This window comes from Penaeus monodon, chromosome 16, assembly GCF_015228065.2.
Source record: "Penaeus monodon isolate SGIC_2016 chromosome 16, NSTDA_Pmon_1, whole genome shotgun sequence".
Classification (NCBI taxonomy): Eukaryota; Metazoa; Arthropoda; class Malacostraca; order Decapoda; family Penaeidae; genus Penaeus; species Penaeus monodon.
The window spans coordinates 8015644-8032195 of NC_051401.1; the positions used below are offsets into that span (position 1 = coordinate 8015644).

The 16552-nt window shown below is 39.8% G+C and overlaps 1 protein-coding gene across 1 annotated transcript; it reads right to left on the reverse strand.

Moving 5' to 3' along the window:
• Window positions 1-557: 557 nt before the first annotated feature.
• On the reverse strand, window positions 558-11509 carry LOC119582928 (neural-cadherin-like). The gene is made up of 15 exons (XM_037931440.1): window positions 11481-11509; window positions 11265-11359; window positions 10466-10657; window positions 9266-9512; window positions 8817-9033; window positions 8460-8570; window positions 7868-8033; window positions 7232-7740; window positions 6834-7067; window positions 6524-6715; window positions 4267-4457; window positions 1741-1930; window positions 1298-1480; window positions 1101-1159; window positions 558-795 (listed from the first exon to the last, which is right to left on the reverse strand). Exons 1-15 carry the CDS (start codon window positions 11507-11509, stop codon window positions 573-575), a joined length of 2838 nt encoding a protein of 945 aa, XP_037787368.1. The 3' UTR covers window positions 558-572.
• Between the last annotated feature and the right edge of the window lie 5043 nt (window positions 11510-16552).

Genomic DNA, 16552 nt, shown 5'->3' on the forward strand with positions numbered 1-16552 from the left:
AACATGCAGGAACGCTTACAGACACAAGCAGACAGACACATAGACGCGCACACCCAGGCGCGCGCGAACACACAGGCGCGCGCGAACACACAGGCGCGCACGCACGCACGCGCGCACGCACGCACACACACACACACACACACACACACACACACACACACACACACACACACACACACACACACACACACACACACACACAGTGTCTCAGCCTTAAGTAAAGCAACTTGGTCCATCGCATGAAGTCAATATACTAAAATGCCTAACATACATATGGCAACAGAAGTACCTGACCACCCATCTCGTTCGTTCTCTTAAGTAGCTGGTAGCCAAGTGCGCGGGAAAGATTTGATAATACCTGCAACAATGACCATAGCAGCATGCTCTTTATTGTTAAGCTTACTATGACTATAGGAACTACATGGACTCCTCCCACATACACTGTTACCAGATCACTTGACAAAATAAATGCTAGTTAGCTTGTCACGAACTTCTGGCAACTTTCCCGCGTGCGTACCACCCTTTTTACTAAATATCGTCAAATCATTCAGTCGAGACCCATATCCCAACAATTATAAACATTCAATAACCTGAGAAAAAAAACACGGAAGACAAAAAAAACAATATATAAAAACGCTTCGGAAAAGGAATCGGCCAACTGTACCTGTATTGGGGCGTCCATTAGCGTTTGGTCGAGCCGATGCAGCACCGTCTCGAGCTTCCACTTCAAGGGCATAAGCTTGTTTCTCTTCACGATCAAACTCTATCCGAGTGAAAATCTCTCCAGTTCGCTCCCTGTTGTGTGAAGGAGGGAAATAAAGGCACATATTAACATTACATTAACAAAAATATATGTGAAAAAAGGTCACGTGCCACATTGTAAAAAAAAAAAAAAAAAAAAAAAAAAAAAAAAAAAAAAATATATATATATTATATATATATATATATATATATATATATATATATATATATATATATATATATATATATATAATATAGGGGAGTTGTGCAGTTAAGGGGAAGTGCTCTAAAATTAGAAATTTCTGAAGGCACTATTGCAAAAGGAAATGGTAGAGTAGTCTCGCTCCTCTCGATCTCACCTGATTTCGAAAAAGTCTCTCCCTTCATTCCGAGGACTATCAACAATGCGGTAGAGAACCTGAGAAACAGAGCAGAGCATTTAGCATCGTTAAAAGGTAACCTAGATCAATAATAAACCAGAATATTGGTAATGTTTAAAGTGCAACCACGTCCATTCTTCCATTCTACAATAAATGATGAAAAATATGCTACTCACCTCATTGTTGGGGTAAGTTCCATCCTTGTCGATAGCATTAACCTGAGTGACCTTGGTACCGATCGGCTCTCCTTCAAGTACAGTCTCCTGTTCTCGTTCAGTGAACAAAGGAATCTCGTCGTTCACGTCTTCTAGCACAACATAGATGGTAGCTTCTGAGGCTAGTTGTTGTGGCCCATTGTTCTAAAAATAAAGACACTGACTAGTAAATGAGATAATGGCAATAACTTGCATTTTTTTTAAGTGGCCAAAAAGAGGAGCACTGACTTTCATGTATCCGGTTAATCAAAAACCTCATTGCAAGCTTCTCTAAATTGATTATACAAAATCAACAATGAGCAAGGGATCAAATCTTCTATTATAGATTACTTCTACTCCATGCACAAAGACCACAAGGGGGGGGAAAAAAAAGGGAGGTTACTTCACAAATTAAGAAAACTTACCTCTACTCGCACAGTTAAATTGTATTCCTTTATACTCTCGTAGTCTAAGGGATGATTAACTTTGATATCTGCCCAGGTGTCACCGTTGTCTGGACGTTGTTGTAAATAGAAGGTATCGTGCTTGTTCGTTTGGGCTGTTGATCCTCGGATGATACGATAGAAAACCACAGGGTTGTCCTCTATACCAGAGCTGTGGTGGTATCGTTGAAGCAGAGTGGGAGGACAATGGTGACAGGTTAGGTTCTCAAATACTGTAGTCTGACAGCATTTAAGTATGACAGATTAGTTGAATTTTCAATATTTACATTTCTTTTGTCAAAATTTTGCATCTAAAATTTTCAAAACCCATTTCTATCTTTAACAAAATCAAAAATAAAAACAAAAAAATACATTAAGACTGTATACTACTCACTCACAAAGCTAATTCATTTAACCTAAGCTATTTCATTCCTATATCTAATGTAAAACATCCTTTCTTGATAAATTAAATACTAACACTTGACTTCCTATTTGATGCCTAAGTATTTAACTATTCTTGAATATGCTAGTTGACACTAATGCTTTAAGCAAAGATGAAGCTATATATCTTAGATACTGTAAATGCAGCAATTATTCTGACACACTATAACTTGAATGTGCTGCATTAACTACACTGGTTCTAGTTCCGAGAGAGCAACTATAATGCATCGGAGTATGAAAGTGCACTTCCTTTCTCAGTGAACTACAGTGTGCAAACTACTAAAGCCTAAAGTGTATGTCTGTTATTCAGAATGTGCAAAAAAGATCTTCTGCCACAATTGTGCTGTACATTTTGTCGCTTCAAAATCCTAACGATCCAAGTACCAAGAATTGTCAAGGAAAGTCCTCTCGGGCAAATAACAGAAGAGGGGATAAAAGTTTCCTATGACAGCCACTTCTACACTTGGAAGATGAGAATTTAAAAGCGACGATGGTGAGACCTATTACTTGATATGTGAGGCCAGATCAGGTGGGTGCATCTTCTATTTCCACTCGCACGTTTTTGCCGTAATGGTGCTATTGAAGGCCAAAAACGATCTTCACTAAATAGCTCCTGTGAATGGAATGGCCGCCCAGCCTCTGTCCAGCCTAATGAAACACTGCAGACCAATTCCTCAGCAAGTGCTATAAACTACCCGAATCTCATCCGATGACAAAAAGGAAAAAAGCAACGTAATAATAACGTGAACACAACCACCACAGGTATCCACTTGCAGGCACAGTCACGGTGAAAGAAACAAACTGTCACAACAAGAAACACTGTGCTCTGCCCAATTCACATTTATGTTGCCGAACTCAGCATAAAACATCTATGTATTCTTGGATGAAGAAGAGGCATTATACTTTTGAAAGTCACTGAGACCCTCAAGCCCTATGCCTAATGCAGTAACATCTAGAACACTGCTATCTAACTCCGGGCTATGGCTAAATTACTTTTATTAATTAAAACAAGGAAACAAAACAGACTGCTTACTTCCATAGCTATCCTAAGTTATCTCACATAAAAAAAATAATAAAGGAGTTTTGTATATGTTAATCAAACTAACATGTGAAAATCTTCATTGTGGTGTGGATGCAAGATTAGCTCAGTCCATTCACATAACAACTAGCTATCATTGATCAAAAATCATAGACAGTAATTGAAAAAAAAAAGTAAAAAATAAAAAAAAACAAAAAAAACATGCTGTCTGTCTGCACCAGTCTTGTTGGATAACAAACAGTTATGGACATTCCGGGGGCACATTCTCATCGTACATTCATAGCTATTTCAAATGGTTCTCAGGCAACGTTCTCGGGTAAAATGCAGGTTTAAAAGCATTCTCTGTTGTAAAGTCATAATATCAAATCATAAACAAAGCCATCATCAAAATCCTGTTGATGGTCTGTGAGGTTAGGCTCCTGACTACAGAAAAAAAAAAAAAAAAATGCTTAAAAACATTCCTAAACCTACAGCTATTGTAAAGTTGCAAAAAATAAAGTACAAAAACTCAAAAAAACATTAAAAAGGTAAATTGTCTATAAAAAATGGGTTTTGTAATTGTGTGTATATATAAAAGTGAAAAATTAGTAAAAGGGAGGAAAAGACCTAAGCAAGTTGAAGAGAAAGTCAGGGGGGGGAAGAGTATTGGCATCATGCAAGGCTTTTATCATGCTAAAGGATCATGCAAATGTTACGTGCTATGGTGGACATGCATGTTTGCTGAGGCAGGGCTTGGGAGCAACGGGTCAGCGTGCCAAATGCTCCAAATCTTCAAACAGCCCGGATATCTGAAGCAGCACACCACACTCAGTGCTCACTTTGTACCTCATATTGACACCTACCATCCTCTTGAACACAATGATCAAAGAAGATTATTGTTATTACAAGTGTGACAAGTTAGAACTGCACATATAATTAACAAGAGCAGTGCTGGTGCCAGCATGAGTGAGTGTGGGGTGCCTGCTGGAGCAGACCATCGCGTGCGGGGCAGACAGACCCAAAGGGTCTGGTCGGGCAGCACAACAGACCTGGCCTTCACTGAGATAACTCCTGCCCCTACTGGCAAGTTTTCCTTGATGTAAATGGGGCCATAGATGGACTGGGTCCATACAGGAGGGTTGTTGGCGCGATCCACTACATCAATCTGAACGTCCACCGTGCGAGACAGTGGAGGGAATCCACGGTCCTGAGCTACGGCGGTCAGCCGGTACGATTCTCGCTGTGCACAGTTGTGGAGAGAGCGAACATTAGGGTTAGTAATGTTAGTGTCTCTGTAGACTCTCTAGACTACCCTTAGGAGACTTTAATGGCATAAACAAAAAAATGTTTAGGGAAAAGAAAAATTCTGCCACAGGTTAAAACTGCGCTGAAAACTATGAAAAAAGAGTGATACACTATAAGCGGCAGAGAGAGTGCTGCAGGGGTCGTGGGTGTTAGTACAGGTGTGTTACCCCGGCCCAGCCCAACGAATCCCTGACAGCACAGCAACACTAGCTAGTAATCACTAGTGGGAGCTCGGTGGTTACTACATGGTGGCAATGGAGTGGCCTGGCGGGGGGCCTTGGAGGAGAGGTTAGTGGCCCACTAGAGGCCCGCCTGCCATCTTCCACCACCCGCTACCAACCTGGCCTTGATGGAGTAGACGGTTTGTCCAACACTACTATTCTCTGGGATGGTGATGGGATCATAGACTCGCTGATCCCACACCGGAGGGCGGTTGGCTCGGTCCACAATACTGAGACGTACTAGTACCTCCGAGGTGAGGGGAGGGTGTCCCAGGTCCGTGGCCAATACAACCACTTCGTATTCCTCGCGCTAATCACACATACAACATTCACCACATCCGCCACACGGGGGAGAACGAGTCACAAGGTCAAAATCAGGGTGGGGTAAAAATTTAAAAAAAATGTCTCAAAACCTAATGGATTAAGACAGCTCAAAATATCAAATTTTGGACATTAAATTAGATTAAAAACTCAGAGTAAAAATGAGTACACAGGGGATAAAGCACAAAGGGGGAGGGGACATGAACACAAATCTTTTGACAAACAGCATATTTCTCAGGGAATAAGCTCATACAAGTACCACAAAAGGGAGACATACTGACATGATAACAAGTACCCAGTTACACTATCCAATATCAGCTATTAAAAGTCTAGGGACCTAATATAGCTTATTGCATTATTTTAACCCAAGTTTAATAGCCTGTGGGAGCTATGCAATAAAGGTCTCTGATCTGTATTAAAAGAATGGTTAAATATTCATATCTTGTCATAAAATGTTTTGTAGCAGTTTGTTACTGTAAGTGGGGATTGCTGCAAATGTTGGGATAAAAATAAAGCTCTACTTTGGATAAACAATCTTCTTTTTTGATACTTACTGGCAAACATTTACTTACAATAGGCAGACATGACTTGAATTAAAATGGTAGAAAATAATAAGTATTAATTAGGAGACACCATGTCATGTAGGCAATGTCAGTATCAGAATATATTAAGATTAAATCATCAAGCTGTTTGTACTGACTTTATCAGATGACTGATAACCTTTGAGGCAAATTTTCAATATCCAAGAAAAAAGATAAAATGGTATTATCTGTTCAAAACTACTAAACCAAAAGAAAAAAGAAGTATAGTTTTCCTTCTGAATTTAAAAAGTAAGAAAAAAAAGCTACAGCTTTCTCACAGCTCACACACTTCACACTAGTTATCAAAATCAAGTTTTTTAGTTAAGCAGTAAAATCTGCTACAAAAAAATCAATAATAAAATCTGAATATATATTTATTGAATATTAACATGCACAGTTAATAATTCAGATTTCAAATTACACCTACATTCTTCAACCAGTCTTAGCTAAATGAAAAATGCCACATCACACATGTAAACATCAGTGTTAATGTTTGTACATTTTCGTGTTTGCATTTATTTACTTGTATATATGCTAGTCTGCTTATGTGTTTGTTTATTTATGTATTTGTTTGCTTTACAGTGTGCATATGTATTGAAATATACATATATTTAATGGAGTTGTTATGATTAAATTATGTGCTTAATGTGTCTGAGAGAGAGTATGTATGTATGTATTACTGAGAATCATTATAAAGCATTCAATCCTTAGATTCACTTTCCAGATTTACCTTCCATTCTGGTTCACTTCTGCTGCTGTTGCTTAAAATTTTCATCATTCACTACAACTCATCTTTAGTTAATCTTTTAACCGACACATTTACTAACATTGGAATCAGTCTTCTGCTACTCTAGCGCTTCCGTTGGAATCATACTCACGTCCAGAGGTTTCTTGAGAACAATCCAGCCTGATTCTGGTTGGATCTCAAAGTAGGACAGGTCATCAGGGTTTGCAGCCATTGTTAGGTTGTAAATGATGGCGCCATTGTTGTCAGCATCCTCATCAGAAGCCGAAACACGGAGGATGTTTGTTCCCACATTTGTGTCCTGCTTGACATTCTCAACATATTTCTGGAAATGGGGATTGTTGGCTTAATCAATAATTACTCAATCAGTTAGTAATCAAGCAAACATTAAGCCTATCATATTCTGTTTGCTCTTCTGTTCTCTTAGCACAACAGAAACTTACCTGACGATCAAAGAGTGGAGGGTTGTCATTAATATCTGTAATCTCTACAGTGAAAGAACAAACACCCTCTAATGATGGGTCTCCATTATCTGTTGCTTTTACAGTAACAGACACAAATTTGCCGTCTTCACCTTCACGATCGAACACTTTGTTGGTGGTTACTTCACCTGTTTCTGTGTCAACTGTGAATTTTGTTCCCTTTTGATTTGGTTGCTGCACAATGCTGTACCGAACCTAAATTGAAAAAAGAAAAGTATTATCATTAATCATACTTGTCTACATTTTGAGTCCGGGTCTTAGCTATTAATCAGAATAAGAATACCAGATAGCTCATAGCTGACAAACTTGTTCTAAAGACCTGTACCCTTAATAACACACCAGGTTACCAAATTCCATACCTGTCCATTAACACCCTTATCTTCATCAGTAGCATGTACAGTTATTACTGGAGAACCATTAGGGGCAGACTCTTCAACCTTGGCATGGTATGAAGCACAGTCCTTGAACACTGGCTTGTTGTCATTCACATCAGTGATGAAGACAACAACAACAGCAGTGGATGTATGGCGGGTTTGTTGGCCACCTGGACAACAGTTTCCATCATCGACAGCAGTAACATTCAATTCGTATTTGTCTCGGTCAAGGGAGATTGGGCCATTGTGCAATCGGATGACACCAGTCATTTTTTCAATGACAAACTGACCAGAATTACGATTAGCACCAACAAAACCGAAGTCAACATTGTCTCCGTCTTTATCTGAAGCTACAACAGTTGTTACAAGTGTGTTTGGTCCTGCATTTTCATCCACATTTGGAGTGTATACTTGCTGTGAAAATTTTGGTTCTTCATCATTCTTGTTCTTGGTATAGATACGCACTGTAGCAGTTCCTGCCTTGGCAGGTTCACCTGTAAAATTTCATGGTTAATTTTAATTTTCCTATAAACTTTAAATGAATAAAATTTTAAAAATAATTAAACAAAAATACACATAATGGCTATACAGTATTTCAATAATGAAAATGGAAAAACATGCCTCTGTCTGTAGCAGTGACAACAAACTCATAGTAGGCATTGTTGTCATCAGCATCAAGGGTCCTTCGATTATATATTATGCCTTTGTTGTCCACTCGGAAGTGGTCGTCGGACACACTATACACAATCTCTGCATTTGTTCCAGAGTCATCATCTCGTGCCTTGACCTAAGTAATTAAAAGGATGACATATGATTAAAATAAAATGGAATACCACGAATCTGAGAGACTTATTAAATAATACAGTAACAATGTCATTAAACATAAGTACAATGAATATATATATATATATATATATATATATATATATATATATATATATATATATATATATATATATATATATATATATATATATATATATATATATTGCCATTTACAAGATATCTTGGCAGAAATCATCATTTGCTTTTAAAATGAATAACAGAGAAGTATTTCTCTTCCTTCACAAGAGACCTCTGTCACGATGATTCAAAAGCTTGCTCTTCTTAATACATCTACATTCTCATATTTCAGCATTTCCAAAGATAAAAATGTTACATATGCTCTAATGGAAAAATCAAACTGTAATTAATAATTTTCCTCATCATGTACCTTGAGTATGGAAGAACCGATGGGTATGTCTTCATCAATGTTATGTGCCTGGTAATCTGGAAGATCAAACTTGGGTGGGTTGTCGTTCACATCTGTCACCTTGATGGTCAGCTGAAAGATGGAAGTAAAGGTTAATTATGATTACTCATATACTTTATATCTATTGCCTAAGCCTTTGGCATTATGCTCAGTGTATACATTTTGCAGTTAAACAATAAAATAATCTTGGCATATACATTTTGCAGTTAAGCTATAAAATGATAACTATGTAAAATGTGGGATGTTTTCTGCCTCTATATTTATAATGAATTACATATCATAGTTACAAAAACTACCAACTATTACTGATTTACTTACATCAACAGATGTGGAGAATCCACCAGAATCTTCGGTTGCGGTGATAACCAGCTGGTAGATGTGAGGTTGACGGACATCTTCAAAATCAAGCTCTTTAGCCAACTTAACAATGCCAGATGTAGGACCAATGTTGAATGTTCCAGCTCCCTGACCCTTGGCCTTCAAGGTGTATCGGATCTCGCGGTCAGCAAAGGATTTAGCTTTTACTGATATGATGCTGAAAATTGGAAGAAAATTAATATATTCTTTTAATAAAAAGAATTCTCAATGTGAAGATGGGTAAACAATTCTTCAATAAATTTCAACATGACTGTATATGATAAAACCTTTGTGTTCTCCAATGATAAGTAACAACTGACTGGTAAAAAAGTAAATAAGATTCACCTCCTTCACATAACAAAACCAATCTAATGTGACAGCAACCAATCAACAATTAATGGCATACTTACTCTGAATCCTTAGGAGCATTTTCCAAGATGGTCTTCTCATACTTGGGCAGATAAAACTGTGGTGGCCTCTTACCACCAACAATGGAAAGGCGTTCCTCAGGGGTGGCTTGGAAGTGCTTGTCATCAATCCTTCCATTCTGATCTTCGGCCTTCACATACAGAACATACTCCATGTCCAGCTGGAACATCTCAGATCCACGGGTTCGCACCACGCCAGACTTTTCATCTACTTCAAACCTTCCACCAGCTGCAAGTCAGATTGTACAGTAAGTAATGACAAACCTTAATTTGTGAAAAGAATAAAAATGAGAAAGAAAAGAAAAGAAAAGAAAAGAAAAGAAAAGAAAATAAGAAGAAAAAAAAAAAAAATCTTGGTTAAGCAAATATTTAATATGGAGCTTGTCAAATTTTCAGAATAAGTGTAATGTGTGTAAAATCTTATACACTAAAGACTTCTAAAATATACATTATGCTTAATATTCACAGAAGTTGTAGCTGGTTCAGAGTTTTTTTTAGTTACCTCAAGAATGTACACCCACTTCTATGTATGCCTCTTAACATTTTATAAACTTAAACTTGTACAACTGCTATGTAACCTAAGGTCACTAGAGCAAAGTTGCTGCTCATCTGTAGTCTAATGCAAGCTTAATAATGCAATAGCTGAAAGTAGTTTTACAGGGTTTCTACTTCCCTCAAAAATATGTCAAACTCCTACACAAGCAAAATTCCTACTACCTACAACTAAGTTTAAAAAATAGCCAACTATCTTCAACTAGGGTAAAATGTGAAATGAACGTTGATGATGAGAGAGTGCCATCAAGGATATAACAAAGACTAGGAGCTCCGCTTAATTTCCTCTCTGAGACTTCCATTTGTTTGCTCATCACTCCAAGGGGCTGCTCCTCTAGTTCATATACTGCACCAGTCTCTTGCTTTTGCCTCTGATTAATTAGACCTGCCCCTTCTAGCTTCACCATAAAAGACTTAAATGGAAGCCACATCAAAAATTAAGCCAAGTCTATGAGCAGCAACTCTTTAAAAGTCTCATCAATATTACGTTTAATATACCTAAATATTAAAAATAAATAAATAGATGCACAAGGGAACTAAACCCCTGAAAATATTATTAACGACATCCCTTTCTTCTGCTTTTAAATTGATAGAAATCATTATTCCACTTGAGATAAAGCATGCACTCACTTCGATCTCTGACAAGGAAATAATGAATGTCATGATCCTTGTCAGGGTCCCGAGCCTGTAGCGTGAAGACTGGTGTGTTTGGAGCAGCATTGAGTTTGACAACTGCCTGCATCGGAAGGGGACGATTGATGAAGTATGGAGGCTCATCATTAATGTCCGTAATCTGGAGAATGACGCGCTGATTGTCTGTATCTGCAATGAGGAATTTCATATTAGAGGTCAAAATCATGAATTCTGTGCGTATAAACTGACATACAATTAACCCTCCACTGATAAAAATTCAACATACTCAGTCATCAACTGTGGCCATTTTAATTAATATATGGCACCAATTCAGCTATATATAAAAAAGTTACCTTTTACTTGTCAATAATTTTTAAAAACCTACATCAGAAAAAAATCAATCAATCAATCAATAATAACTATCCTTGTGAGGAAGAACCAAGGAATGATGAGAGAATTCCCAGTCTATAAATGGTTTACTCGGATTTACTAATATGTAATTCAAAAGGATGTACCCGATTTGATCTAATCTGCATTGTTATTCAGGAAAATAATAAACACTAAACTGGAGGGCTAACTGTACTTTACCTAAATTATCCACTGTATAAGAAAATGAAAATATTTCTATGTGTGGCCATAACACACAAGATTACAATAATGTACCTAATTCTCTCATTACTCAGAAAGTTTCTGGTATTTACAGCCAAAGTTTTAATTCAGTTTTTTTTCCTTTCTTTTATTCATCACTTCATGAATTTTGCTTCAAAAAGAGCTAGGCAATGAATGCTCCATTTACATACTAAATAGCCATCTAATGCTCTCTGTTGCATCAAATCTAATGAAGGATAAATCTTGTTACAGTGACCATATGCAATAAATATGCCAAAATATCTGCATTCAACAAAAAGTAAACTTAACAAGTATTGCTATTCTCCATGTTACCATACATGTTGTATGCCTCCACACAATGCCTTAATATATTAAAATGCAGTTATTCACTATTCATACTTACAACTGACGCCTGGATTCCATATACAGCATCAAGTCCAGGGTGGCAAGAGACAGAGGGGTAAAAGAAAAAAAAATGTTAGTGCCTTCACCAAACAGTTACTACAAGCCTAGACTTAAAGGAGAGTAATCATAAATACCATATATTTAAATACATATATACCTGCACACATGCATACATACATACTTACAAACCTAATAGTATAAACTGCACATCTGAGCACACACATACAGTACAAATATTAATTCCTTCATAAAATGCTTCTACAGTACCAATATAGAAAGGCATTATTTTCACCTTACCATTTCCTTTGCATCCCTTTAACCTCCTAATATCTTAATTTGACTTTTAACTTTACAACCATTTCCCTATCCCTATTCTCTTACTTCATTCCCTCCTACTTCTTCCATTCTATCACCTTCCATTCACACAACAGCCAAACATAAAGCTAATAAATATGGACACAAAAGGAGCTTCCAAATTATAAGTAGCTTTCACTAACAAAGATGAGCATCTATACTAAAAAGCTTTCAATCCCTCCACAACTCCATTAATCTAGTAAAGCTAAATACACAACAGCAGACTATTCTACCATTTTATTTCAACTTTAACCTTCACCAATAATTCATAATTCATCTCTCCTTCACAGATCCTTAGAAATATTGCACACACACACGAGCACACACATACACAAGATATATTCAGACATTTCTTCCAGCCTTACATCTGACATGAATCCTAATGCACTCTCCTTGTATACTTCCTCTGCAACTACACAGACTTCTTTACTATTCCTACACACTCATAAACATTCATTCAGTTTGTATATATGATTTATCTACTCCTTAAAACAATACATGCAGTATATTAGTAATAGCAGTAACAAAGTAATACAAAACAAAGGTATAAAATGTTAATGTTAAAACATGTCCTTGGCATAAAATTATTTAGTAAATAAACATATGAAAGAACTGTTCAAGAAACTAATGGATTAAGATATCTCAAGTTACAGACAGAAGTAATTACAAACAAAGCAGTCAGAAACGACACACAAAAAAGACTGTTAATAAAATGTCTTTGTCACATGAAGTCAAGTGATCATGTCATTGCTGCAAATGATGCTGTTCTAAGTCAAAGTCTAGGAAAGTACTTCTCTCAACCTTGTTCAAAGGGCTGTCAAACTCATTTATGTCAGTAACAAAGTAAGCTTCCATGAAATCAACACTTTCACAAGTCGGAATATATTCAGTAAGTAGTCAAAGATCTAAAGTCAGAGAGAATTATGAATTTTTTTGAAATCCCAACTAGTGATATCACACCAAGCAGTCCCCGGGAGTGAGCGTCACCACTATTGATCTGTCACACCGCCTCTGTCATCTTCCCACACCATCTCCCCTACTCTGTCACGCCGCATTTCTCTTGTTACCACGACCTTTCATTTTCCACAGGAACCAACCCAACTGCCATCACCTTTAATATTCTCCTACACACCATTACCCCCCCCCCCTCTCCACCACCACTACCCCCTTTACCCACGGTACTGCAATCACATTATCCTGCACAATCACCTCTCCTAAGCTTTTAGCACAGCGCCACCTTCGTCACCTCGACTATCATGTCAACCATTGACCCTTAGCGCATGTTCAGCAATAACCACGGACTCCTAATTGCAGTTACAATCTCTTGGCCAGACACCCATCAATTTCCGCCAAATTTATGTAGTCAATCGCCCTATCAGAGCCCTTCTGAGATCGCGAGGATTCTACTGTGATCTATTGACCTCGATTTAGATCATTGCTAAAGAGTCGAAGAAAGTTCCATTGGAAAGTCTCTCCTCGCTTGCTCTTGCCTGATCTTTCCTTCCGTTCGCTTCGAAACCATGCCCTTCTATTGGAGTTGACCTAACGGAAAACAAAAACGTCGTATTTCACACGCCCGATTAATTTCTAAGAATATGCAGTGAAACAGCGAAGAAAGCCTTCCGTCTGCCTGCGCCCCGTCTCTCTTTCCCTGAAACAGTTTTCCCGTGACCCTTTCCTAACCCTACCCATACCTCTCCGCAGTACCACAACTGCAGTACTCTCCCTATAGCTTCCCCTACCCATCCGTCCTCTCTCACCCCGGGCAGTACAGTGCTATTGATCCCCCCACGCATCCCCCCGCCCCTCACTCCCCTGTCCACGCCGGGGACGACAGGTTCAGAAAGGGATTCTCCGTAGCCGACGCGTCATCCTCAAACCATCCTACGACAGGGCATCTCTCACGACCTTCGCGGGATGGATGGAGGTCGTGGATGTGGAGTAAAACGTACACGAGGGCTCGCGTAGGCTGAGGCCTCACTCCCTCCCGTCTCCCCGCCCTCCACCCCGCTCTCTCCTCCCCACGCACTCGGCTCTTTAAGGCAGAACTATCACTGGGTCGGGACACAGCAGAGCGATGGACAGAAAGAACCAACATCACTGCCGCTGCACGCCATGCTGGCGTGCCCTTCTGTCTGCCCGTCTCTTCCACCACCCCGCCCGCCCACCCCCACTTCTTCGCCGTCAGGTTGCGCCAAAAAAGTATACAAAATGCAGGAGGAACACGAGGCGCCGCCGAAATACATCAAGTCCGACAGATGAAGAAGAAAAAAGTTTCGCCGAACGTAAAAGAGCAATGCGAGAGGACATGTAAACAGTGCCCATGGAAGTGACTGGGGAAAAAAAAAGGCATGGTAGACCATGTCCTGGCCCTGTCTATGTCAAGCAAGACATAGGCTCCGAAAAAAAGGCACGGGAGAGAGTGCAGCTTCACCTGTTTCGTTGTACCTTTTTTTTTTTATCGCAGCCTTCACGCGGACAAAAACATAAAAACCATTATAGCGTAAAAGGATTCCTAAGTACCAAATATTCCACGAGGATTAAAACAATATTATACTTAGATAAGAGTACAAGAAAAAAAAAAAAAAAGGAGTTTAGCACCTTTAACCGCGGAACTTGCCTCGCACCCGTCCCCGCTACCCCATCCGGAGGCGACCTACACCCACTCGGACATTTTTCTCAATACACGATTCTGAGAGTGGAAACGGGATTTCCTCCTTGCTTTTAAAGGGAGTACTAACGTCTAAGAACCCGTGGCACTCCCCCCCCCCACGGGTAAGCTTTTCACAGAAAACGTTGTTTAGTATTGATTCCTTTGGGGGACTAAACTATTCCGTACGTTTTTTTTTTTTATTTTCCTTTCCTCTTGTAAAGAATAATCATGGACACTACAACCGGAAAGTGTCATCAAGAACTCCTAAATTTCAAAGATTATTACCGCCAACAAACAAGATTACTCGAAATGGGCCTTATTTTTTTCTCAGTGAACCTCATCAGGAGTGAGTTGTAAACTACGATACGCCAACACTCCGGCATGTACAAATGTATCGTCCTCTCTAATGTCTTCCAGTCTAGTCTATCTATTTATCTGCTTATTCGGGTAGTCCTCTCTTTATTAGCTGAAATCCCTGATAACACATTATATACGTAATTGCTTCCACAAATATTGGTCGCGAGAACACTTTTTCGTTTTTTTTTCTTCGGGTTGGGGATAAATAAATCATCGCAAAACGGACTCAATCTGCCAACTCAGCTAAATAAAACTTAACTAGTGGATAAAAAAAAACACTTCCTTATCCCTGACAGGCCGACTAATCCGAGTTGGCTACGACGGGAGATTATCCTGCGCGTTCCGAAAGGAGATGCAGGAGAGGAAGACATAAAAGCAACATTAGTAAAATGAAATACGGCAGGGGAAGAAGAGGGAGAGGAAAAATGAAAGGATGGAAATGAAGAGGAGGAGGAGAAACAGGAAGAAGGAGAGGAGGAAGGAACGGGAAGGAGAGGAGGAGGAAGGAGGAGGAAGGAGGGAGAGGATGGAGGGGAAGGAGAGGATGGAGAGAGGAGGAGGAGGAGGAGAGGAGGAGGGAGGAGGAGGAAGGAGGAGGAGGAGAGGAGGAGGAGGAGGAGGAGGAGGAGGAAGGAAGGGGAGGAGGAGGAGGAGGAGGAGGAAGGAAAGGAAAGGAGGAGAAAGGAGGAGGAGAAAGGAGGGGAGGAGGAGGAAAAAGGAGGGGAGGAGGAGGAGGAGGAGGAGGAGGAGGAGGAGGAGGAGGAGGAGGAGGGGTGGAGGGGTGGAGTTGCTGGTGGGTTGTAGGATGAGAAGGAGGGGTGATGAAAATAAAAGAGAATGGAGGAAAGGGAAGAGGAAGGAGGGAGGAACCAGGAAGGAGGGAGGAACCAGGAAAGAGGGAGGGAGGGAAGAAAGGGGTGAGGTAGGGAGGGAAAAGGAAGAAGAGGTGGGCGGGCAATGAAAGGAGGGGGAAAACGAGAGAAAAACTATAATGTGCAAGCAGAGGAGTATGAAGATACGAAAAAAAATATTAAAACCGAGAACTGGGCGATTTTTCACTAGTACATATAACTTAAAAAAATCGAACATAATACAAACAGCAGATGCAGAAAAAAATAAACAAATAAAACACACCAACAAATAAATTAAGCAGCAACATATAACCCAAAAAAACAAAAGTTCCTACTTCGTATCAATGACCGGATAAATCCCAAACCACCGAGGCTATCCATTTAGTCGCCTTTATTCCGCTAAGCATGGCTACCCTGGGTGTGCATATTTCTCCTTCTCCGATCTTACCCGTAGCGCCGAATCACATTTTATCGCCATAACCCTTCTTCTTGTTCTCTCTTCCTTCCACCTCCACACAATTCCTATCAATCTCCCATCCCCGCAACCAGCCCACCGCGTTTCACTCAACCTGCCCATCACGTTCCCACCAACCAACCCACCCTTTCCCCCTCAACCAACTCTACCTTTCCCCCTCAACCAACTCTACCTTTCCCCCTCAACCAACTCTACCTTTCCCCCTCAACCAACCCACCTTTCCCCCTCAACCAACTCTACCTTTCCCCCTCAACCAACTCTACCTTTCCCCCTCAACCAACCCACCTTTCCCCACCAACCAACCCACCCGTCCCCTTGAACCAGCCCCTCATGTTCCCTGCAACCCCCGCCCGTAACGTCCCCACCGGCGGCGTGCATCA

What these genes read in the sequence shown, in the direction of transcription:
- LOC119582928 (XM_037931440.1), bottom strand. Translation starts at nt 11,509, where the DNA reads ATGCTGTATATGGAATCCAGGCGTCAGTT. An exon ending in ATTAGATGGCTATTTAGTAT is followed by an intron (nt 10,658 to 11,264) that starts GTAAATGGAGCA and finishes TCCTCATTGCAG; the next exon opens with ATACAGACAATCAGCGCGTC. An exon ending in AATGCTCCTAAGGATTCAGA is followed by an intron (nt 9,034 to 9,265) that starts GTAAGTATGCCA and finishes TCCAATTTTCAG; the next exon opens with CATCATATCAGTAAAAGCTA.